Source organism: Aythya fuligula, chromosome 2 (genome assembly GCF_009819795.1).
Source record: "Aythya fuligula isolate bAytFul2 chromosome 2, bAytFul2.pri, whole genome shotgun sequence".
Classification (NCBI taxonomy): domain Eukaryota; kingdom Metazoa; phylum Chordata; class Aves; order Anseriformes; family Anatidae; genus Aythya; species Aythya fuligula.
The window spans coordinates 69,261,057-69,287,622 of record NC_045560.1 but is presented as its reverse complement, the minus strand read 5'-3'; the positions used below and the strand labels follow the sequence as shown (position 1 = coordinate 69,287,622).

At 40.0% G+C, this 26,566-nt stretch overlaps 2 protein-coding genes across 3 annotated transcripts in view; one reads left to right on the top strand and one right to left on the bottom strand.

Annotated features, from left to right (window-relative positions):
- BMP6 (bone morphogenetic protein 6) overlaps positions 1-1,514 on the top strand; it is a 90,684-nt gene extending 89,170 nt beyond the window's left edge. The window contains exon 7 of the mRNA XM_032181085.1: positions 64-1,514. Coding sequence (XP_032036976.1) covers positions 64-213 — 150 coding nt within the window. The 3' untranslated portion in view covers positions 214-1,514. The remainder of the gene's footprint in view (positions 1-63) is intronic.
- Positions 1,385-25,509, bottom strand: TXNDC5 (thioredoxin domain containing 5). 2 transcript variants are annotated; one of them, XM_032181045.1, is made up of 10 exons: positions 25,238-25,509; positions 19,939-20,088; positions 17,903-18,008; positions 16,482-16,578; positions 14,491-14,606; positions 12,197-12,283; positions 10,504-10,644; positions 6,969-7,054; positions 3,681-3,810; positions 1,385-3,081 (listed from the first exon to the last, which is right to left on the bottom strand). In XM_032181045.1, the coding sequence occupies exons 1-10, from the start codon at positions 25,450-25,452 to the stop codon at positions 2,959-2,961; spliced, it is 1,251 nt and encodes a 416-aa protein (XP_032036936.1). In that variant the 5' UTR covers positions 25,453-25,509; the 3' UTR covers positions 1,385-2,958. The 2 variants fall into 2 exon arrangements, with proteins under 2 accessions (XP_032036936.1, XP_032036937.1); XM_032181046.1 differs by having other exon boundaries at positions 6,969-7,051.
- Between the last annotated feature and the right edge of the window lie 1,057 nt (positions 25,510-26,566).

Here is a 26,566-nt window from a genome sequence, read left to right as displayed (position 1 = left end):
AAAGCCATAAGTGAATTTCTCAAAGTTACCATTGTATCAATTGTGTTTTCTTTTTGACAACAGGTTCATCTTATGAATCCCGATTACGTTCCCAAACCATGTTGTGCACCTACCAAACTAAATGCCATATCAGTTCTTTATTTTGATGATAATTCCAATGTAATCTTGAAGAAATACAGGAATATGGTAGTAAGAGCTTGTGGATGTCACTGACAAACAGTCTTCACGTGGACTCTGTGATTCTACCATGAACTTCCATACTACCTTCTGTACTTCGATGAACTACCTGATCTTGGGGGGGAAAAAAACGTTGACAAAATAGCTTTCCAAACACCATTTATGTGCCTTGTGCAAGAAAAGGGCTTGGGGAACCGCACACTGTGGCATGAGCGAACAGCTGGAATTCTTAAAACCCAACCCAACGCTGCAGCAGCCACTCAGCTCCGCAGAGCCAGGGCTTGCAAAGCAGCAATATGCCTGCACACATGCTTTACTTGGCTGGGATGGTCTTAATCTCACATAGCAGCTTGGCCTTATCAGTTGCTTGGATGTGTGCTGCAGTTTTACCAGATGGATACCCTAAAGCAGTGAGTCTTTTCGGGGGGGAGGGAAAGGGATGCTAAAGAAATGTTAGTACATCAGACTTAGAGCATACATCATGTACAAAATAATATGTAATGCCTAAGGCTAGGAATTGCCTTTTGTCTAGAAGGACTCATATTACCACACCTATACTGTTGGTATCCTCTTGAAAGCTGTCATGATATGTGCATCTTAAATTGTGCCAAAGCAAACGTTTTGAGTCCCTTGGTCTCCAAGCAGTTTAAATCTGATGCTGCAAGCGTGAGATGGCTTGGCTGCCCCCTGTGTTAGAAATACTAGCATGAAGTTGGACCCTGACTGGTCTTTTCAGTTCAGTATTTGACTAGGCAGTCTAGGTTTATACACTTGTTCTTACGCAACTTCCTTCCACTCCGCACATGGAGCTGCCTCATCTACTACCACTTACTCAGGAAGGAAGTCAGGACACTTCTCTAGCTGTAATTCAGATGTAAAAGTTTAGGGGCCATTCATTCTCTAGCTGGACAATTTATTTACAGGAAGAAAGAATGTCAGCAATTTACTTACTCAAGTATTTGGCCAACTTTTCCCCTTCGACTCACGCAACTAACAAACTGGTATAAAGGATACAATCACATGGTAGCCACAGTTTGTCTAGCAGAAGCTAATAGCAAATTGTTTTGATCAATATTAAACGCGTATTAAATGCACTTACCTCTGATTCTTGCATTTAAAAGGCTTCTTGTAAATACAAGCTATAATTTATTGCACTTGTCACTGTATATTCATTGTGCTGTATCATTTATAGAAAGACTGCTTTTTTAAAAAGTTTTTATTTAGAAAAATCTCAGTGTAAACAATTGTACCACTTCGATTTTATACAAGAAACTCATGGCATTGTGCTTCACTAGAAAGTTGTTAAAAACATGGTAATAAAGGCTTCCTTTAAGGCAGAAGAATATACATTGATCTAATACATCTGCCAGTACAACACTTAGCTTTCATTGTGGATTTTCTTACACATTTTTAGACTGAACAGAACCAAAGGTTCTTGACAGACAGTAAAGTGAAGTACCAGGAACATTTCACTGATTTAAAAGTTGGTTGCTGTTTTCCTTTTTTTTATTTTTAAAAAAAAAAAAAAGGAAAAAAATCCCTACTCCATATGATGGACAAAAATTGGCATTTTGACAGATTAGTCAAATTAGCCTGTAGCTGTACTCATTCCATGAGTTTCTATGCACACAGGATGGCAGAATTCCGTCCTTGGTTTGCAGCTGTCACCGTGTTATGACAGTATCTGCAGTGTACATTCTTTGGCTTTCAGTTACCTCTAACATGGAGCATCTTATGCACCAAAGAATAGGTCCATATTATAATCCAAGGCAACAGAGAGTGCATGGGCCTAACATTCAAACTTATCAACACTTACAGCTTGGAAAAAGGTTAAGGCTTAAGAAGAGTGGGGAACTAATTGAGATGACTGTAGAAAAGCTGAATGGAAAAACTAAACATTGTACTACTTGATGTTCTATAAGTGCTCTGAATTAGGAGCAGGTCAGCACAAAGTCTGAATTCAGGTTAGGGTAGGAAACGCATGTCACCAGCTCTGAGGTCTAACTCATCATTTAATACTAATGGCGTAGCTATAACAGCGCCTATTCACTTTGGCTCTATATAAGTAGAGCATAGTTACTCCTCTGGAGCTGGACATAAACAGCCTACAAAAAAATCCACCTGACGTACACTGTGGCAGCAGTAACGTTCAGGCACATGTTACAGTACCATTACTTTCATTATGGCTAGACCTCCAATGCTGAGAGGATTAACAGGAAACAACCAGCTCATGGTGGCCTGGTATCTTCCAAAAGCGTGTGTGTTTTCAATCTCCCATGACTCTCTGTTTCTTAACCAGCAGCTATATTAAGACAAATAGGTTATAAGTGCAGTTGTAGAGGCAGAAGTTAACACAGCTGCCATTTTTACCTTTCTAGCAATGGCGTGCAGTTTGCAAGGATTACTTTTTAACCAAATCTAACCCAAAGACAAAAATATTCTACTGGTGTCCTTAATTTGGTTTTCTTAATGTATTTTAGTCTCAAAGGAAACCATTTACACGTCTTAGCGGGAATGCAGAAATGCAGTAACACTACCACTACTGAAAATATTCTGTTTGCACAGTAGCTACATGTTAGTTTTCTTTCACAAGTAGGGTAGCATGTATTTAACACACACACAGAGGGAAGATACCAATGTTTAGTACATTCAATTTCCTAAAAACAAACAAAAAAATGCCCTCCCAGCCCCCCCCCCCCCCTACTATTTAAAAGTTAGCAATTACTTAAATCCCTCAACCACTGTACAAAGACAGCCAGGGATAGAGCATCCAGATTTTTATTACAATTCATCTCTTGCCTGACGCAACACAAAGCTATGCAGCGATTCAAGATCTCTCGTTCCGTTGTGTTCGCTGACTTTCTTCCCACCTCGGAAGAGCAGAAGTGTAGGATAACCGCGTACCTTCAAGAAGACACAACACACAAAAAAAAAATTTGTCAGTAATTTCCAGACTTACTGGTATTTATCTGACTTTGAAAAGCCGCCAAACCACTCTAAACCAATAAACCATTTCAATTAAATAACAAAACAAAAAAAAAAAAAAGAAATTTCACTGCCAACCTGCAATTTTTTTTTAAATTTTAAGTAGGAAAATAAATGGTCCTCTAGGTTCTTCCAGCAGCAACTGGAATGCCAGCTCCCGCCTTTGTCTTCAACTGTCTGGCTACCAGCTCTAAAAGCCACCTTTTTTTTCTAGGAACAGAACTATTCAATGACTACCACAATGGCTTTGGTGGTTTCACAGAAGGATGGTTCTTAAATTAGGGACTCCTTCATCTTCATCCAATAGTGAGAATGACCAAATCCAAGCAAACTATCCAGGAAAGAAACTGTGTTACTTGTGCTAATCTCAACTACCTTTTTTCCCTTGGATTAGCTAAGAATCCAGTTTCACTGTCACTAGGCACCCACAACCCAGCAGCCAGCTAGGCTGCACACTGGAGCCCCTAACATTTGGAACACAATACTATCCAATTCATTTCCAGCTCTTTCACACTTACAGAAAATCTGCTGCAGACGTTACGTTCCACAGTGCAGTCTACTTCTGCTATTTTGACATCAGTCAAACCTGGAAATTGCTCTTTGGCAAGGTTCTCCCAAGTCGGAGCCAAGTTCTTACAGTGACCACACCTAGAAACAAAGAGAGAGAGAGATTTGTTTAACAGATACACCTTCCCATTTATCTCTACTGTCTTATTGCAATATCTGCAAGTTTAACTAGCTGCCTTTCCTATCCCCAAATGATTTAGGCCTCCAACTCCCTTGCACTATTATGTCAGTAAATGAGCTAAGAAAACAAAAGTGAGTGATTTCATGTAAGTTCAGCACTGAAGTAGTTTCTGGCCTTCATCTGTCTCTTCTGGAATGGTATTCTAGGTGTCAGCACATTAACATTTTACTCTACAGAGGAATACGAAACCAAATAAAGATGAGCACAGAGACAACTTAAATGAATGTTAAGATCACACAGAAATAACCGATTTTTTAGATGAGGTACAGAATGCCTATACTACAAATTAATTCTTTTAAAAATGACTGAGTTAACGCTGACTTTTGTGGTAGTATATGCCTGTTAGGTTTAAAGTAGATAGCTTAAATGAGATTTTAATTTCCCTACTGAATTCCCTCCAGTTCCTAATTGCCACTTTGAGCAATGTAGCATCTCCTGATGCTGGAAATTTAATTTTAGTAGAAACATTTCTCAACATAGATTCTCTTTTTAAGGGCTACACTAGTAGTTTAATTTACTTTTCCACTTAAAAAGGTATAATCTTCCTGGGAAGAACTTCACTTTCAAGTTCACTATCACTGTACTTTCAGGTAGAGCCAAAATGGAGTTGTGTGGTAGTCCGTAAGCTTCACTTAGAAAAAAAAAAAAAAACAGATCCTATTCTGATTTGCATTACATATAGAATTATCCCAGTGATATCACCAATAACACCAAAAAAAAAAGCCTATTTCTACTTCATTTCCTGATGTTCTAGAATAAGTAAATACAGTAACTTGAGAATGTGGTCCACAGAGTACACACAGTGAAACACTAGTGTCAAAAGAGAAAATGATACTGTAAAATGGCAGGCATTATAGTAAAGTATTAATTTTGTTTATATTTTTAACTTGGCCAAGCCAAGTTCATAGCTTGAACTTCTTAAACTGCCTTCAAGAAGAATTCCCAAAGTGCTTTAGACTTTAAGGCTACATTGCTCATTCTATTCTAACCCAGCTGCACCTTAATTGGGTAATTAGAACAGCCCTGTAATTGCCCTAAGGCTAGATCAGGGCATTTGCAAAAAATAAGGAATGATGTCTCTGCAAAAGTTTTCTTAATACAAGCCTGTGTATATTTAAACCACCTTGTTAATGTAGAACAGTATAAAAGCGTTTCTGACCATGCACAATACTACTAGAACAGGATGACTTGTATGCTTACTACGCAAGTTACCATTAATTTTTTTCCAGAACTAACTGAAGAACAGAACTAGCAAGCAACATAATAGTGTTTGCTGAGCCCAACATAAGTTAACCAACTTGGAAGAGAAAAGGGGCATTTATATGCAGTGCACTGTAACTATACATAAGGATGACATTAAGAGCTAAAACTAGGATACCAGCTACATAAATATACTTAGTATTTTCCTAAATGGTGGCTTTCTGTGGCCAGGGAGACCATACTGGTTAAGAACTTGGTTCTCTGCAATGCATCTTGAACCCCCATCTCTCAGCCTGCCATTTCTGGGAGCCAGCAACGCCCCATAAGAATCTCACAAAGGGGATGATGGTTAAGTTGCCATGCTATTCAGAAAAATTAACTAAAAAGGGAGTATATATCTTTATATCCAACTTTGCCAGAAGATTCTCAGATGATGAACTAGATCTACCAACAAGCAAAATCAAACTGGCATCTTTCTGCTTTGTGCACAGGTATAAACTGAATTTAACAGCCAGTTCTGCTGGTGGTGTAGTACAACAGGCACAGAATCAATCTCAATACCCCAGAGTGCAAAGAAAGGATAAAGGAATTGAATGAAGAGCAGTGAGCACGAAGGGGTGTGGGATAAGGGTGGTTTCCTAACACAATGGTGGCAGATACCTTCCCATATCCAAAAGCAGATCTTTCAGACATAAAAGAACATGGAAGTGGCTCTCAAGCAGCAAACCATACTGCAATAAAGGGGAAAAAAGACTGGAGAAGAACTGCATCACTCAGATTATGTAAAAATCAAACTTCCCCTGATACTTCTAGTCTACAGTCAGAAACACGGTTGGGCCTAGTGGCATAGTTAAGAAGCAATATTTTGATATTCATGAGTACATTTAAAAATGGGTAGAATTTGCTTGCATTGCTATGTAATAGCGGTCTTCTGCCACCACAAACAAAAGATCTTTCTATATTCTTCATGTCCTGCTCTCATTAAATGGCTAGTGATGAAATCAGGTACTGAAATTAAGCTTAATTTTCTTTTATCCCCCTACACCAGGTTTCTTTTACTGACTAGAAGAGCAGACAATGGATGCGAAAGATGGCAAACAAATTCCCCAAAATTCAACAAGGCACAAATAAGATGAAGTCTATAAACCAGATAAAGCAACTTAAAGCTTTCATTTTTTTTGTCTCAGAAACGGAATAGTAAGATAAAGTGTGTGTGTGTGTGTTGGGGGGAATATTTGTTCTGCGAATTGGTAATACTGGGGTCTTATCCCAGCTTGAGTCCCAGGCTCTGCTGGATATGCCAGTATTTGCAGAGACCAGATAGGACATGATGGTTTTTTCCCTAGTGCTTTCCACTCCATGTCTACACCTACACCATATGCATCAGTTACTTCAAGAGTAACAGCCCGTTATCCATAGTTCTACAGTCTGTACCAATTTCCAGGTGCTAAATAACACTTCCAGAAGAGGTTGGTTGTGGCAGGAGAGGTCCCAAAGGCCAACACGTTCTCCTTTCTCAACCAACATTGCTGATAGCTTCCCTTCAGCTTGCCCTAATCAAGGTATAGAAGCCAGTGAAGAAAGCTTCACTCTCCTTGTTCCCTGACATTAGCTGGAGTTTGACACAGAAAAGCTTCTGTAAGCCTTTCCACAAAGAGGAATCTCAAGAAAGCTAAAAGAGACTGAACATTTTTGCTGTAACTCATGCCAGCATGCACATTCTTCAATTATTTCACATTTTAGATCCAGACAAATACCATACTACAAAGAACTCAAAAGACCTAAAAAAAGTAATGTACAAACAGCTTAGAACAATAATCCTGAAAAACAGGTATAAAAATAGGTGTAAACTTCTTACCATGGAGCATAGAATTTAATAAAGGTGATTCCCCTAGCAATGGTTGCATCGAAGTTTTTTTCGGACAGAGAGAGCACTGCAGCCTGCTTAAAAAATAAAAATAAAAAATCAAAACTTTTTGTATGTACAACATTGGCCAAATGAGCTGCCTGAGAGGGAAATTCAAACTGGGAAAGATGTTGTTATTGATGATATGAACAAAATTAAAAGCAGAATACCTAGCATTTATCCCTTAGCTGCTTTCCTCCCTTAGAGAGATGTAGAGAAATACGTATTTCACTATGAATCTCACCTGTATTTGCAGAAGCAAAGCATCCCTACTTCCAGAGGCTTCTGCCTGTAGCCAAACTGATAGCTGTTGGAAAAAATCACCTTCACACACCGTTATGCAAGTGTTTCAAAGGAATAATGCTGAGAGCAGTTGGCATCAAGTCTGCAACGACCACTGGAGAGTTAGTGTAGGGAGGTATTTATGGCATACTAGAGATGTCTTGACAGCTGCTCTCCCTCTGCTATATACCCCTGCACTGCACACGCAGAGAAAGCTGTTACCAGAAACACATACTTGCCTGCCAGGAGAACATCACCACACCATACTCACACAGATGCCGTGAAAAATTGTTGCTCTTGATGTTATCAGGAGCAATGGGATGGGAGTGACGGGAGGATAGCACATTGCTTAAAGGCAGTCTAACTGATTGTATGACAGCACAGAACCAGAACAAACTTAATTTCTGTGTGACACTTTTATGGGTGGGAGGGATTCAAAATAAATAAATGAGTGAATCTCATGCCTGTAAAGGCTTCAAATTCAAATGAAAGCAAAGCAAAAAACAAGAGTGCAGCTGACAGGATTTTCAATTCTACTTTTAACCCAGTAAGAGTTTTAAGAAAGGATGCCAAAGAGAGACTTGAAATTACAAATTAAAGGTACTAGATAAACTTTTACTGTAAATGACTGTTAGTTCACCAAATTAAGTTATTCCATTAAGTTGAAGTGGTATCGCCTCTAAAAAATTATTTGTAAACTAGAAATCATACTTAATTATTAATTACAAAATCTTAAATTAATAAAAATGACAGTAAAGACGTATTCCTCTATTACGAGCTGTTCCAAACATCAGAATCACAGAATCACAGAATTTCTAGGTTGGAAGAGACCTCAAGATCATCGAGTCCAACCTCTGATCTAACGCTAGCAGTCCCCACTAAACCATATCACTAAGCTCTACATCTAAACGTCTTTTGAAGACTTCCAGGGATGGTGACTCCACCACTTCCCTGGGCAGCCTGTTCCAATGCCTCACAACCCTTTCAGTGAAGAAGTTCTTCCTAACATCTAACCTAAAACTCCCCTGGCTCAACTTAAGCCCATTCCCCCTCGTCCTGTCACCAGGCACGTGGGAGAACAGGCCAACACCCACCTCGCTACAGCCTCCCTTGAGGTACCTATAGAGAGCGATAAGGTCGTCCCTGAGCCTCCTTTTCTCCAGGCTGAACAAGCCCAGCTCCCTCAGCCGCTCCTCATAGGACTTGTTCTCCAGGCCCCTCACCAGCTTCATCGCCCTTCTCTGCACCCGCTCAAGCACCTCGATGTCCTTCTTGTAGCGAGGGGCCCAAAACTGAGCACAGTACTCGAGGTGCAGCCTCACCAGAGCCGAGTACAGGGGGACAATCACCTCCCTAGCCCTGCTGGCCACACTGTTTCTGATACAAGCCAGGATGCCGTTGGCCTTCTTGGCCACCTGAGCACACTGCCGGCTCATATTCAGCCGACTATCCACCATGATATCCATCATTTACAATCTAAGATACCAAATCTGCAAAACCCATAAAAAATGTCCTCTCCATGATCCACATAGTAAAACACATTTCAAAGACGTGTAGATTACTATCAGAATAGCATTGTGAGCTATACAACCACAAAACTAAGTATAATATCAGACAGCTACATTTTAGCTTGGTTTCGCCAGGAAAATACAGCTTATGCAACCACTTAGTCTGGGCATCTGTTGGTCACCCTGCCTTAATACATCTGGATCATTTTTGAGTAAATCTAGTGAAGTGTGGCTGAACTGAATGGATGTAAAAGTTCAATTTTGGCCAAAGTACTAGCATGTACTTGGCCCATATAATTGGAGAATCCACAATGGGACACACATTTGGAGCCAGAACTCATTGATTTGCTGCCTGTGGTGCCAGCTGTGGGCTAGCCCCTTGTTTCAAACCTCATGAAAAGAAAAGCAGAACCAAAGTGTCTGAAGGTGAGCAACGAAGAAATGGGGGCATCCACAGCTGGGGTGTAAAACTGCAAAGACTAACCTTAGTTCTATACCGTATCTACTATTATTTGGAAAAAAAAAAATCCTCCAACAATCTCTTCCTGTTTGCATGTATGGTGGTGCAATCACGGCATAAGTGGGAATTTGCATCACATGTGGCTTGTTATTTCTCTAAAAACAAAAAGAAGACTGATTACTTTCTGCATTGTACTAACACCAGATTGTTATTGTCTTCCAAATATGAGGCCGATTTAAAAAAAATATAATTTTTGAGGGACATAAAAATTGCAAAACTAACATCACTTTTTGTTAGCCATCTTATATAAGACGAGTAACCCAAATGGAAGAAGTGAAATGGGAAGGATAATATTCTCTTGTGAGAAACTGGGTCTAAACTGTATTTATATTAATAATATAGACACTTTTTAATTATATAAGTTCATTCTACATCACAAGGGAGTGTAAGTCACCATCCTTATTTTCTGGACAGAGTTGTGTTCTCCACGTTTGATAACAAGCTATGCTTTAAAATGACCCCTGATCTTTCAGCCTTGCCAATTTTACATTCAGCTGCAAGAAAAATGACAGATGAAAAGCAGACGTTATTAAAAAAGACAGAAAATTACGTGACATGAAGTACAGCTGTGCAGAGGTGATTAAGTTATTCCTGACAATTCCTTGGCAACATTCATAACCCCTGTAGCTCCTGCAACCAAGTCTCCAAACCCAAGAGTTTTATTGCCACGGCACACATTACCCTGACACATCTAGATCAGTCTTCATAATCTTTGCTTGTTTGTTGTTTCTGCAGATAGGCTGAAAGAATGGGACAGCGACTTTTTTTAGAGGCTCAGTGCTGTTTGCTGTCTCCTTAGGTTCAAGTGAGAACCTTGCAAGTGACACTCATCTCCATAGCAACAAAGTATGCTGTCACACAGACAGGTGCCCGTAATTCAGCACACCAAAAAAGACTGCATTTATGCCACTCTGGCTAAACCACTTATTGCAACCATTAAAAAAGGAGGCAGATATTTTTCACCTTCTCCAATTCAGCGGGTTAGTAAAAGTATCACCAAGATTTATGGTCTGATTCCACTCATTATTTGCTTTTTTAAAAAGTAGGAAGATATTTGGTACCATTTACACCTAAAAATGTTCAATCTATCAGAGGGAGAAACACATGGAAGACTTGGACAAGCTGACGAAACAGTCTGAACAGTTTCTATACAATCGCAGAGTGCGGGAACACCTACCTCTGCCTGGGGTGGTTCCGCAGGCGGCTGTGGGGCTTCTGTGGGTTTACTTGCTGGTGGTTCTTTCTCAGAGCTCTGTAGTTGGGAATCCACATACTCCTTTAAGGAATCAAAGTCCCTCTTCCCTTTGTACTGGTCACCCTACAAGTAGCAAATAGTTTGCATAAGCGTACATATGTAGATAATCTAGCAAATACTTATCAGAAGAACGTAAGATTGCTAACTGTAAACGTATTTATAATTTGATTAGCTAGCCTTTAAACCTCTCCACGGCATTCTACTCACCCCATGTCTTCAGGATTTGCCATAGATTCTGTTGTACCAGAAGGAAATAAGTTAAAATTTCTTTTGGAGAAAGGTATTTTAGAAGTGAGCATCTAGAAGTAAATTTCAGAAACTTCTCCACTTTAATCTTTCTCTCTCTCTAGTCAGCATTCTTAATGTTTTATTTTTGTGAACCTAAAGCTACTGCAAGGAATAATAAAATACCCATTGCTATCTGGTGGTAGTCTCTGTTACCGTGAGAGCCCTGTCCAATGCAGGGGTCTATATCACAAAGGAATTTTAATTTAAAATAATGCAGGAAGCCTGTACCTGCTTGTTCGTATCCATTTCAGCAGAGTGAGGTCAATGCCAATTCATTCCTCCCAGGGCTGCTGCTACCTCTAACCGACATGAATGTTGTGATGCCAGATTTCAGTTATGACAACGGGGATGATGGTACTATGGACAACAATGCTGGAAGGCTGAAGCAGCCCTCCTCCGCCCCCTCCTTATTGAAAACTACAATAGCGGCTGAAGAGATTTCCAGGAATCTCTGTGTCACATTATTGGAAAGTTGTTGGACTTAGTTTTGTGGTTTTTTACTTTTAAATGTATTGTATCAGGCAATGAAGGAACATGTGATTCTGATGGCAGCATGTCACCAGGGAATACCAACACTGCCAATGGAGAAAAAACAATTTGATGTCAACAGAAATATATTGTTCAGACTAACAGCTGAGATTCATCTTGACCAAATACAACAGCAGTGACCTGTCTTCTTCTTCCACTTGATTCAAGTAAGTCAGAGCAACTTAAACTTCAGTGATTACAAAGGGTCCAAAAAAAATGATCTTGCTTGTTGAGAAAAAAACACAGCTAACTTTTCTACACTGAGGCATTAGTTCTTGCAAGGTGTCATGCCTTTTGTAGCTATTTGAAAAATAAAAATAAAAAAAGCTGGAAAATAATTCTGAAGTAACAGCAGAACATTTCTTGTTCTTCAGACTCAATCTATTTACAGACCAAAGTATATCTAACTGAAAATGCCTCTAACCTTGGATGTGCCACCTTGTCTAACTTGAGCACTCTCTCAAGTTACATGTGATAAGTAACACTACTATTTATATACGTTTGTTCGCTGCTGTTCAAGTATGCAGTATTTATAAATATTTTACTTTCCTATAACTTCAGTATATTTCTTTGAATTGCTACAAGGAAAAACGTCAACTGGGTGCACGGAACAGCTCTAACTTTTATCTGTGGATCAAGTATACCTCTTCCAGTAACAGTCTGAACCTCAAACATCTTCTGTGTCACAAGGGGATTTTCAAATATGAAATTGATATTTTTTCCCCCCCGGGATCTAAGCATAGCCCACGTATTATCCAGGAAAAAATGGTCTGATCTTCTGCTGAGCTTGCAGACTCACCTTTTCACCATTCCTAAACCAGAGGAGTGTGGGATAGCCACGAACTTGGTTGTCAGAGCAGACCTCATAATGCTGGGTACAGTCAACCTACATTTTGAAAAAAAAAAAAAAACATTCCATGTATAAAATAGATACATGTTAAACATCATCTTATGTTTAAAAGTCTCAGAAAAATACATGAACAAACAAAATACATGAACAATACATGAACACGGCTCGGCAAAAGCTGATGCGAAGTACCGTCTTGGGAACAGTTAGGTCTTCTTCCAAATAGTGGTTTGGTTATAGAATTGGGAGGCTGTGTGGATGTTTGTTTTTATTTCAGGAGGGATCAAGGAGCGAGGTATGGATAGACGGAAGTAGAAACAGTAGCAAGGAACAACAGAAACATAACTAAATATCAGAGATAAGCACTTGGAAATTATCTGAATAAAATTGCCGCGAAGACAACACAAAACACTAATGTGAGAGAGCTTTTAAGTGAAGATTTATTGGCTCATCCATTTTGTAAAATGTACGACTACTCTTTAAAATCAGAATAAATGTCAACAGCTACCAAATTAACTGTATTCCAAGCGAAATTCCAAGTGCACAGCAACATTCAATTCTAATTTGTCATAAAACAATCTATAAAGTTACCAGTTCATGATCTTTTTTGAAGCAAAGAAAAAATATAAATTAAGGACTGCAGCCTTTTCTCTAGACTTGGATTTTGTATTTGACATTAAAAACACTTTGCTTCAGATCACTGAAGATCAGTTCTAAGGATTAAACACAATCCTGCCAGTAGATAGCATTGCTGTTAAGACACTATTTCTCCAGATTACATGAAGGTCATGGTTCAGCCTTCTTAGAAACAGTTGTGTTTCCTGTTTACTTACCGACCTACAATCTCAACCAGCATGTGTTTCAATTAGTTTTGTAAGGTATACAGTTACACAAAATTGACTAGGCATGGAGACAAACCTTAGTGGCTTTATTACACAGCAAATATCAGCAACAGTAGCTGTGAACATGACAGACAATTGAATACAACATAAATTTGGGATTTATTTTTTTCTTCTCTGGATAACAGAGAATGGCAGCTTCAAGAAAATAATTAAGCTAAGAAATGATTTTATCAGGCATTCCAGGTTTGCAAGAAGTAAATCAGCATACGGATATTTTGTACAAAGGGTATCAAAGGAGCATTAGCCTCTGATATTTTACTCTTAGAAGGAATCATGCTTTATATCTACCAGGTCTCAAAAAGTGTATATATATGTCTTCTCTAAAGTTTAACCATGCTGACCTGTTCTGTACATCTACAGCATATCTGAACTAGAGAATTTTCAAAAGGGTTTCATGGGAAAAAAAAGAAAAAACAACAAATAAAAAAGTCAAGCTCATCACCCCTAGTGATAGCCAAAAAACTCATGAGGGCAGAGACATGAGATTGCCAATTTCCTGTCCCTCTGCAGGACTGACACCACTGCTTGATCTGAAAGTTTAAAGATACGGAAGCTGAGCCCAGTCAGTTTTCCACTGCTGGCACATACAGGGAGATTTGCAGCATTAGCCACCTGGACTTAGGTATGGGTCAGCAAATAAAGCCAGTAACTGCAACTGCCAGACCACCTCCATACCTCTGCATAGATGTCTCTCCACGTACAAGTAACAAGTTCCCATGGTAAATACACCACAGAATCTGGTTATCATCCCTAAGGGAAATAGCAAAGTAGGACAAGATATCAGTTTTTAGGGTGAAAGACCCCCTGAAACCTTTAGAAAGTTCAATGGGGGTAAACAGAAAAAATAAAATAAAAAAAAAAATTAAAGAACCCTGTAGGTCTGAAACTTGCTAAGAAATCCAATGCTGTAAAAGGCAAACTACAAGTCACTTTCCCACTCAAAATGAACAGTTAAGTCTATCAAGTTCTGACAGAGGGGAAGCCTAAGAAAAGAAATCTCAAAATATTATTCACTGCCTCTGAAATATTTAGACTTTTTCCCAACACTCTCTGAAAAACAAGGAGCAGCATTTGATGTTTCTAACAAGTCCTTGCTTAAAATGAGGGAGTCCTGTCAATTGTAACAAAACAGACATCTCTTCAAAACAGAGTGAAATATGGAATGTGCAAGAAAAAACAACCACCACAAAATTAAAATAGGAACTACGAATATAAAAGTATTTAAGAGCTGACAAAGAAAATGAATGTTATTTTTAAATCACAGAACGAATATCATGATACTTGAATGAAAAATTCATTCGCATAAAACACATTTTCAGATTAAGAAAAGATTACTTCACTTACCTTGCCAATCTTTACACTCTCTGAATGTTCAAAGGCTTGAGCCAGCTGCTCCCAGGTTGGGGCCAAAGCCTTGCAATGACCACACCAAGGAGCAAAGAATTTGATAAAGTGATTACCTTTGAAGTCAAAGAAAATAAAAAAAGATGTAACCCGTTTGAAATTAATTTGGCTGCCATTAAAGGCTAGGTATTAATCTCAGTCTGCAAATTTATCATGGTATTTCCTGGGTTAAAGATAGGAAATACTCTGAATAAAAGACCAGGGCAAAATATTTCTGCAATTAGGTTTTTGATATTGTACGCAGTCCCAAAGCATTGCCAAATTCCCTGAAAATCCAAACAGCATCACAACCTTGAGCCAACAAATGAGATATTAAAACTATGGCATTTTTAACCTTACCACTTGCTAGAATGTCTAATTCTATTACATCAATCACTTCCCGATTACAGAGTAGGAAGAACCACCAAGGAGCATGTATTTATAACAGCATAAATCCAAGTAAATATTAGATTTCAACTTACAGATCTCTAAGCAAACACCACTGCATTGAGTCCCTGAGCTACCAAACTAATTTTGTTCAGCTTTCAATGCACCCTCTTCCAGCCCTGCTCTTTGTGTTTTCATGTTAACTATTCAGAAAGTGCTGTACAGTTTCCACGAATAGAAATTTTTTGTAGAATTTCATAGTGTTTCATAGAGAGGAGAGTCTTTGTGCTATCTCATACTAATGCTTCATTTAAAAGTATTATCTTAATTGCAGAGAAGCAGAATATGTAATTTCCTTTAATTAGAATCACTATTAATTCAAGATGCTGCATGCTTCTGCACACATCAAAGCAAGTCTCTGTTACTGCAAAATAAAATACAGTTAATTAAAACAAGAAAAAAAATAATTTGAAGGAAAAAACAGCTATTGTGGGAAAACTCTTTTTAATAGAATTACAATCCTTTGAAGACTACTTTGGGGCTGATATTACTAGAATTTCCTTCTAGTCTGAGGGCTTGTTCACAGAAGAATGTCAGATGAAAAATACCACAAAAACACTAGGAAATGTAAACTGCAGCAGTTTAACTTGTCTATTCTGCATCAGAAATACTTTCATACTGATTGGCTTGCTTTGCTTTGGTCACATAAAGAGAATAATGAAATTTCTTATAAAGGAATTAAGAACATCTAGTCAAAATCATCTATTCTGTATCACATACTCTGTGATATACACTCCTCTCTGATAGAAACAAAAATAAAATCTTTTATCCCTAGAGCACAAAAAAACATAAAGGCTATTTTTAAGAAGAAAAGTAAACCTTCCAAGCAGAACTGCTAAGCCTCCAGCTAAATTTAAGCACTGAACTTTCTGTAATCGAAGTCCAGAGACAACAAAAGCTTTACAGATGGTTATAAACCTGATCAGCTCCTGGGTATCGCCATAAGAATACCTCCTCCGCTTGTGTATGAATGCCAATGGATACAACTTAAAAACATTTACACATACACTACACTTAACAATTGACACTATCTTCTCAGACTGTAAACTTGTTTAATGCTCAGTGTATCCCTGAGGGTAGAGAGAAGAATCCATAAAGAATTTTGATGTAATTCCCTGTTAAGCCACACATACAGGGAATTTTTTTTTTTTTAAGTTCACTGCACAAAACATTCCTTTACACTTGACAATATTTCTAATTAATTAATGGTTAGTTTAGTAAGCTTTAGTATCTATCTCACTCGTGTTATCACATGGGCACAGACAATAAATCTGGCCTTAACTCTACTGTCTTCTGGAATACTGTTCTTAAATTTTCTCATGGTGTGCAATGCATAATTAAACTACAGCCTTTTTACACGGTGTGTAGTTTCATCCTCTTTCATAAGGTGTTACTGGAAAATAAAGTGGGAAGGAAGTACCTAGAAAACTAACATTTCTGTTGCATACTTCCCACTAGTTATGTCTCTGTAAGCAGGTATCTTGTGCTTATGAAAAAACAGTTACCTTCTGCTATGTGCATCTTGAAATTGTCTGATGAGAGTTCATACATTCCCTGCTTAGGTTCAGGGGCTTTGGGTGGTTCCGCAACAGCTTCTGGATCCTATTCATGAGAAAAGTTTTTGTCTCATTCAGTAAATGCACAGTATTTGATTCCTGTATCATGCCCTTCTGTGGTAGTGCTATAAACCCCGCACTCTGAAAATTTAAATTCCTAAAGCTATCTTCCTAATTTACCTTGATTTAGGTATCTTAACATTTCCTACTAAACTATTACTTGAAAGCAAAATGCAAAATAGCATACCAAATAGAAAAGACACAATAAAACAATTACTGGAATAACAGTCTTTCACTGTGCTGTAGTACAGTCACAGTCCACATTTATTTAATTACTATGGCATTTGAAACATCACCATATATTAATATGCTTAGATTACTTTACTCTATAGCTTCATATATCAGCCACATCTGCTGATGTCTCAAAAATACCACCAGTTTTGGTGATATTTTCGCTATTTAAAAATAGGTAGTGAAAAAGCTATTTTCTGCTGCCCTAATGCAGGAAAGAGGACCTAATGGTCCTGTGAAGGTAGCAACAACAGAAAAAGTGCAAATACTTTATAGGTAAGTCGCAGCAAACTCATTGGCACTTGGCAAAAGCAAAAGATGACTTTCTAGATACTAGGTGAGAACTGGAAATAATAATTTTAAAACTGCGAAGTACATTTCTATTTCTTAGTTTAGGATTTAATGCTTAGCTATTAAAAAAGATCGTAATTTCTTTTATTTGAATATAAACGTTCAAACTGTGACCAGCAATGACTATAGATTCATCTTGATTAGAAACAGCTATTACAAAGTTAATTTTAGGCAAGTTAACAAAATTAATTTTAGACAAGGCTTACCTAATATACACAAATACTAAACTCCTAGTTTTCCCTAGTGATGATACTCGTTTAACTTACTTAACTGATTATTTAAAACCCTTTCTGTAGGCTACAACATTATCAGCTAATAACTGAGCTAAAGACGACATTGCATGTTGTTAAGAGGAAATTAAGCCCAATATAAATGCAGTTTATCCTGTATTACAGCTAAATTGCTTTTCTTACTCTAGAGACATTATAGACTACTGGTGTTAATGGAATTTACACAACAAATTGTATCTTAAAATGTCAAAATGCTACACATTAAAAATTGCACTATGCACTTTAGTTTTAAATATAGGAACCAAGGGCAGGTCATAGGATGGCAGTTTTAATTATTATTCTGATAGACACAAAAATTGTTCCATATTGTTACTACCATCAGACTTTTATATTCAGAAGCAGATTTGCTCATAGTGAGGGAAACCTAACCTATAGACACGACAGATCAGCAAGTCTGCAGAAGGAAGTATTTCCTTTTCCTATTCCCATTTCACTTACAGATGGTTCCTCGTTTAGTTTCTCCAACATCCAGTTTTCCAGTGCCTGGAGGTCTCTAGGGCCTTGGTATTTCAGAGGTTCTTGTCCTGGTTTAAGCAGCTTTAAACTAAAGGATTAAAATGTAGAAAAGAGTGAGATAAAAATTTTTGCACATGAAACATTCCCAGAGTGTTAACATACTTTACTAATTCACAGCAATTCAGGCTTAGCAGCTCTCTTGATTATTCACATCAGCATCTGAAATTGCTCTCAGCTAGAAAGAACATGTCCACAACTTAAGACACCTTTTTCATTCCCATGTAAGCTTTTAAAGAGGATTTTAAAAACAGTAAACAGAAATGCCATGTTAAAAATCAATGTATCTTAATATTACTTTGACCAATAAGCAAGAGCAAATAAAACACTGCAGAGTTCAGGTCTGGGGATAATCACTTGTTATGCTTATGAATCCTATTTCAGTTCACCAAAAAAACATTTTTGTTTTGCTCTCCCCTCTCCATCACCTACCTACATAAACTACCCAAAGCTTTTACTATTAAATATTTTAGTTAAAATTGGAAATGCATTTGCTGAAGGGTCAATACCAAACTTCTGACCTAGTCTTATCTTTTAAAGCAAATCATAATTAGATTCAATTACTGCTGTCACCCAGATTCAGCTTCCCTTGCCAAGCTGTTATTTTGCATTACATTTTCCTATTTTTTTTTTCGTTCTTTAAATGTTTTTCCTCTCTGCTCATTCCACAGGTTGGGAAAAACAAACACATGAATATGTTGAAAAAGCCACATAATGCAAGTGATATTACACAGCCATTACTTATCCAAAAATGATAATACATATCCATTAGTTTCTTTTCTTACTCAATGTGTCTGCCATTCATTCTATTTTATAAGGAACAGCACCACAATATAAACTATTCAAATACACAAACACAACCAGTGTTTGCTTCTGGGGATATTAAAATCAAGTTGTAAAATTCATTGTTTCTTGATATTTCTAGTGGAACTAAGCCACAAATTGCCCTTCAGAACAATTCCTACTTCAGTGAGGACTTTGCTATTTATAACTCTCAACTTGTAATCAGTGGCACTCATCTGCGTCAAAGCAAGTGTAGCCATGAGTGTACGTCAAGTTCAGTCCATTGCTGGGGTCAGCAGTAACACTAGACAAAGTGAGCCAAGAGAAGGAAAAACACAGGCTGAGGAAGGGCTATGGAAGACTACATTCTCCATTTACCCACTAAGATGAGTTACTAGCAAAGCAGTTGAATCAATTTTTTCAAGAAGCTTTAAAGAAGACACAAATGAAAAAAAAATCCCCTTGCTCCTTTTTAGCAGGGAAAAAGGGAGTACAGGTATCTGACTCAAAAGCACTAACTAGGCTGACCTCTCATAGATGTTCTAGATCACCTTCTGCCTATCAAAGCCAAGGCAGTAAGACATTTATCACTATTAACAGGACAAGCTTAAACACCTTAAACTCCAACTGAACTTCTCCCAGGCCAATATAAGCAAAATTACCCAGAAAAGTCTGTACAGCATCACCACTACTATGCTAAATTCTGCTATTAATTTATAATTTTATGAGGACCCAGTTCCCTCAAAAATTTAACGGATCACCCATACGTTATTTCAGAATGGTGCAGTGTACTTGACAAACTTGTGACAAATTATTTTTTTAAAATACCAGTTTTATGTGGTTAGACAGACCAGACCAGTTCTATGACACACATCACGGCTGCATAAATGTACTATTGCTTGAGAAAGTGGTACTCTAAGAGAAAAAGTGGACGAATTCTGGACTTTATTTAAACAGTCAGGACATGAAACAGTATCTTCAATAGAAAAAAAAAAAAAAAAGAGTAGTATACATCACATGATACTTGGCAACATGGTAAAAGGGCTTAAATTGAACATAGATGTGATCCAAAATACCAAAAAATAGGGCATAGAAGTTAACTTCACCAAGCTGGCAGAGGATCATGGAAAACCAAAAAAAAAAAAAAGAAACAGGACCAGACCACCTTTTATACTTACGTAGGGTATCCTCGGACACCAAATTCAGAGCACAGTGGAATGTCTATGGTACAATCCACTTTAACAACATAGACCTGCGGGTTTTCCATGTTGTTGTATTTATCTCCCAAATCATTCCAAGTTGGCTGCAGACGCTGGCAATGTCCACACCTGTGACAGAATGAACAAAATATTTTCAAGTAGCTGCTCTGTTTACAGGGCAATGATTCGATGGAGAAGTCATACACCGAACAGTCAAAGATTTTGATAAATTTAAAAATAGTTAAGTTAGAAATCTTCCATACTTGAGCACTGTTACAGTAAGTAACAGCAAATACTACTATGCAATGTAGAACAACATTGCAAACACACCTTGTAAAAATTGTCAAGAGAAAGCCTATTGAGCACCCTCTGAACTTAGTGAGGCTATTTAGAAAAGCTCTCTGCATTTTCTAACCATCTAGAAAAAGATCACATGAGGCTGTCCAGCTTTTTTAATTCAACATTTCAAAATACTGTTTTTTTAAGCAGCAGGCAAGAAGTTTATGGTTCGTGGTCTCTTTGCAAGTCTCTTTGTGTGCATCACTGGAACTGTAACTCTTGGGTCATGAAGCACATCAGGCACTAAAATCTCAACAGGGTTTCTCAAAATCCTCCAATGCTGTGTTTTGCCCCTGCAGCACACTATAAACTATGTTTGCATATACATGGAAAAGTGGCCTACTGTAGTTGCTGTTAACAGCAACTCTCTGGAAGTAGAAAATGGCTATTATTCTTCTCATTAATTTTCTAGTAGTTCTAGCCATTATAGCAGTACCCTATTCCTGTAAATAACTATGATGAAAAATGCTAAGGAATGGATTTCCAGTTATCTTTAACAGCTGCTTTTGCCAATCCTTCAAGACATCTAGAAATACATATTTGGATTAACTAAAAACATTTTCAACCTGGCAGTTTGAAAGCTGTTTTTGCCCTTGACATGACCTAGAAAGTCTACTTTTTAAAGCAACAATTAAAACAGCATTAGGACTCCAGAGTAAATTGCTTCTTAGGCTCTCCAAAGATCCCATTAAAAAATTTCACATATACAGATGGTTTTGAGTCAATTTATAGAAAAGCTGCATGGATTCACACCTTTCCACAGGTACCCTGATATCATTAACGCAAAATAAAACCATCTTTCAATCTTAACAAGGTTGTTGCAGTTGGTCGGGGGGGGTAACATATTCCCGCTATGTGGAGGAATACGATCTCATTCTGAACTGTAATGGTGAAGGAATACAATGTACTACTACCAAAATTAAGTATTCCTTAAATATTTAACTTCAGACTGAACTTCCTCCACAGTCAACTCATCATGGAGCTTGAAGAGGAGAATTTTGGATTCTCTGGTCCCCTTCCCTAATGTCTGTGGAAATTTTAAACATAATGAGTACTGCCTGGTGATATAGAACTGAGTGTGGAAATCTATGTTGGGAAATTTCAAGTAATAAACCTTTTTTAAGCACAGAACAGAGCTGCCTTATCCATATTTAACGCTATGATCTCTGCTATATGCAGTTCCCCACTCCCTTCCTTCTTCTTCGGATTATATGAGCTGAAATTGAAAATAAAGCATGAAGAAGGTTCATATCTGAATCAGTAACTGACTTGCTAGTCATTCTTGGTTTACATATAAATTCAGTATTATACATAAGGAAGCAGAATGCAAGACAGTCCCTGGAAGATCTTTTTCTAGAATTCATAAGGTGTTGCTATGAACAACATAAAATCGAGAAGTCAAAAACAAAGAGAGCAAGACCATGTAACTAGTCTCTCTTAGGCCCATGTACCTACACAGTCATTTGTTGCTATCACTCCCTATCAATCAGTGGGACTGGAGAAACAGCTAGTTTTCCCACTGGGGATGGCAGATACCTGAGAGTCAATGAGGAGTCCTGCTATTCCTTCCCTGCATGGGCTAGGCAGGTGCAAGAGTTCATAATCTCTGCATAGAAACATAAATGAAGATGTTTGGATCATAAATGATCCAAAAGAGACTGGCAGTGCTATAGGAAAGACCCAGCTTGCTGGAAAAACAAACAAACAAAACAACAACAAAAACTCTTCTTCTTTTATACTACTAACATCGGGAGATAAGGGTGAAAAGACATTTTTTGTAAGATTTTGGAGATTGGTTGCTGATTTTAACTCAGAGCAACCATGTATCACAATTGCTTGTGCCTGGAGATTATTTTGCTGCATCAGTATCTCCAGAACACCATGCTGCTTTACCTAACGCAGACAGATGAGTGCTCTGCTTATAGTATCAGTGCTTCTACCCTAGAGGACCTGATGGTGTATTTCCTGGGCTATGAGAAGTTAGTGTGCAGCAAGGACATTTTTGGAGGTCACCAGTACAGCTACAGTTCTGCAGTTAGCTAGGGCAGCTTCATAGCAAGACATAGTGCAAATCATTACCCAATTAAAAAAGTTCTGTATGCCTGAGGATAGGTATAATTGTACAGGCAACAAAGGACCAGTCCCCTCTGGACAAATGAGTACAGCAAAGATAAAATCCAGTCAACAGAGTTCAATTCAGCCACAACAAACTGTGGCAATCAAGTCTGCTTCAGCTCAGTGGACTTCCAGAGTATGTTGAAAAGACCTATACTCGTCAAAATAAAAATAAAAATAGCCTACTTGTTTGAGACTCAGTTCAACTAAGTGAAACCTCCTCTCTCTGTAGGCACGCAATAGGCATGGCTAAAATTTTAAGAATATTTAGTGCCACTTGTTCGTGGTTCTGTGCCTTGTCACCTGTAGATACAAAGGAGGACAGCCTGATCATGAAAAATGTTAGACATCTGATGGTAAATGACTTGGAGTACACTTTTTTTTTTTTTTAATTATTTTTTGGTGTAGCTCACCATATTTAAAACAAATGCAGGATGTCATCTCTACTGTTGCTACCAAAAGGGTGTGTGAGGCCTGTGGCAAAGTTTGTTTCAAGAATTCTGTATTAAAGAGTTTTGCTCTGTCCAACTCAACTCACTGATAGTATTCATTATCTAACATCAGCAGCACCTGTAACAATCTGAAAGAAAATTCTAACTCAATTTGCTTGCTAGGCCTCTCCCTCACAGCTGCAGGGAGCACTGACAAAATGTGTGCACCAGTGAGAAGCATTAGGAGATTAGTACATTAGAATCACCTAGGAACAGGGCAGGGGGTTCTAATATAGACGCCAGGGCTGTCAAACCATCATCTGATCCCACTGATGACAAAACTACTGGTGTACCTAAGCACCTTTTCTGAACCACTTGGATGTTCCCTCTTTCCTTCTCTTCCCCTTGGACCTGAAACCTGGACCTGTTGCTGCTAGTCAAAAGGCGCGCGGAGTCCAGACTCAGGCCCTGGAGCTGAAACCCAGAGATGTTGATGAGGCCTGCTAAAGGCGAGAGTAACAAACACAGAAGCTGCAACAAGTCTGGCAAATGACGCCGCTCCCTCATGCTTGTGTTGGGCAGAGATCCTCAGCCCTCCCAAGGGCACAGAATGGTCCAAGTTTGCAAGACCAGAGCTCTCTCTGATGCACTCTGAGGACAAAGCACATGCTAGACTTTGCAACAGCCTACTTGGCAGAGGGTCTCCTATAAACCGCGTGCCAAGACAAAAGTTCATCTGGTTTTACAGATGCCTGTGAAACGGTCAAAGTTTGAGGACACAAAGGTATTATCACCCGAGAAGAGACCAGAGCAGAAGCACTGCTGCTCTGCATAGGAATTTCTTTGACCTTATTCTCAGTCAAGGGTCCTCTGCTAGCAAGTTGGGCTTCCTCCACTTTCGTGATCTTCAGAGGAAGACATCTGCTCATCCCTCATTGCGGTCTACAGCTTCCTCACGAGGGGGAGCGGAGAGGCAGGTGACCTATTCTCTATAAACACCAGTGATAGGACCCACGGGAATGGTGTTAAGCTGTGGCAGGGGAAGTTTAGGCTGGACATCAGGAAGAGGTTCTTCACAGAGAGGGTGGTTGCACACTGGAACAGGCTCCCCAGGGATGTAGTCACTGCACCGAGCCTGTCTGAATTTAAGAAGTGATTGGACTGTGCACTTAGTCACATGGTCTAAACTTTCAGGTAGACCTGTGCGGTGCCAGGAGTTGGACTTGAAGATCCTTATGGGTCCCTTCCAACTCAGGATATTCTATGGGTCTATGCTCTTTCAAGTGTTTGCTTAATATCTCTGTATGGCATTAACAAGCTGATTGCAATAACAAAATAAATTAAGTATTTTTTTTCAGTTTTGAAAGGAAATCCTTTTCTAGAGTTCATTTCGAGTAGAAGCATGACACATGTATTCGTCAATGGCACCATATACCAACAGGCTACCTTAGGACTGAAATGTGTCTTTTGCAAAGGCATCATTTCATGAACTTTATCTAAATTTAAGAGAACTTGGAGAGGGGGAACACCTACAACAAAACTCCTAATAACTCTACTAGTATCGGTAAGTCAGAAACAGATTTTTTTTTAAATGGTAGGAGAAGAGATGATGAAAAAAGATGAATATGAGCAACTGCTGGAAACGTGCGGAGGTAAGGCACACTGTCCTCTTGATACTTATAATATCCAACAAAGCCCTATCGTCAGAGTCTTCTCAACTATTCTTGCGTGAGGTGTACCAGCCTAGGGCAAAATCCCAGCAGATGTCTCACAGATGCGACAACTCCAGCTCTGATAACGTGCTACAGTGACCTGTGGCTTCGGGGACACCACGCCACCCTTCCTACTGCTTTTGTAGCAAACTTATCCTTTTATTTGCCGGAGCAGAGAGCACACAACCTCTTCAAGAAAGTATCTGCAAGGCCAGAGGCACGGGAAAACCGTAAGTCAGCAGTTTTTAAACACCGCTATGACAAAACCCTCAGCAGCACACCCTGGCAGGGCCGTGAGGAGCCGGGGTGCCTCGTCCCACAGCAGCGGCCGGGACCGTGCCAGCCCGGGGCCGTGCCGGCTGCCAAACGCGCGGCCCCGCAGCCGGCCCGGCCCGGGCCCTCCGCCGCCGCCGGCCGCCATTTCACGCCGGCCGCCCCCCGCCCCCGGCCCCAGCCCCGGCCCCTGGGGCTCGGGGAGCGCCCCCCGGCCTCCGCGCCGGCCCGGCCGCCTCCCGCCGCCACGTCAACGGGGGAAGAGGCGGGCGGGGAGGGCGCCGCGCCGCGCCGGGCCATGCCGAGCCGAGCCGGGCCGGGCGCTGCAGGGCACAGCACAGCCCGGCAGGGCAGGGCAGGGCAGGGCAGGGCACGGCCTCCCGCCCGCCCGGCGCTCGGGATACCCACCACGGGGCGAAGAACATGACGAAGTGCGGGGCGGCGGCGGCGCCGTGCCGCAGCATCTCGGCGCTGTAAAGGTGCCGCCCGTGCGGGTCCGACTCCGGCTGCGGCTCCTTGCCCGGCTCCGGCTCGGCTCGCCCCGGCACGCCGCAGAGGACGGGGCCGAGAGCGGCCCAGGACAAGAGGCGCCACCAGGCCGGGCCGGAGCGCAGCGGAGCCATGGCAGCGGCGAGGCGGCGAGCGGCGAAAGCCCCGGGCGGCCGCCGCCACCTCCTTCTTCCCTCCCTCTTTCCCTCCTTCCCTGCCCGCCCATCGCCAGCCCCCGCCTCTCGCTACCGCCCTCCGGCAGCCCCGGCACGCCGACCCTCGCGATGGTGGGCGCTGAGCGGTGCGGGGAGCTGCGGGGAGATGGGTGGGTGCTGTGGGTGCTGTGTCTTCGCTGCAGGTCCTGGGGTTTGCGGCGGTGAGGGGGGGTAAGCGGACGGCCCACCTTGCTTAAAGAAAAAGGGCGTTTTGGTAAAGTGGACACGCGACCCGATGGATTCCTATAAACACACTCGAAGGCTGGCCTGTGGGCCTCGTGCGGCCCCCTCTGCCATTGCCCATGTGCCTGTGACACAGCAATGCAGGCCGCTAAAAATAAAAAATAAAAGGAAAGCCTGGCCACTTTCCCCAGGAGCCTGCATGTTGGTGTGTCCAGAGCAGTAGAATTCCCTTCATGTCGTGTCTTCCAGGCTCTTCTTTTCTGAACACGTCTCTCTCACATTTCCTCTTCGCCTCCCTACCAGCATCTTCCACAGGAGCAGTGGTAGAAGCGAGCTTGCTTTGCCTTCAGCATGCACCTCGTGCAGCACCCGTCTCTTCTTTGCCCAAAGAGCAAACACTGCCTCTGGTCGCTTACGCTGCAACCTCCGAACAGCACGTTTGTGAGGGCCGTCATTAGAGCTCACAAGAATCACTTATTAAAAAGTAAAAAATGAAAACTAAATATAATTTCATTTGAAAAATTTAAATTGCTTTTGAAAGCTACAATCTCTCTCAAAATCAAGATTCCAAAAAATCTTTACTGTGTATATACGTGAAACAATTGCAATACTATATTTATCACCAAGCTAGAAAAAAAAAAAAAAGCCAGATTCTCCAGTACATTACTCACCAGTATCAGAGTACAAATTTAGGTTTTCTAACAGTAACCTTTTCTTCAAACAAGTTTAAGTTTTCTTAATTCTGTACTAACCAAATTAAAGTCAATGTTTGACTAATCATGATTTCAAAAAGAAAAAAATATAAATGTAGATTATTTCCTGTCTCTAGTGCATGAAAAAATAGCAACAA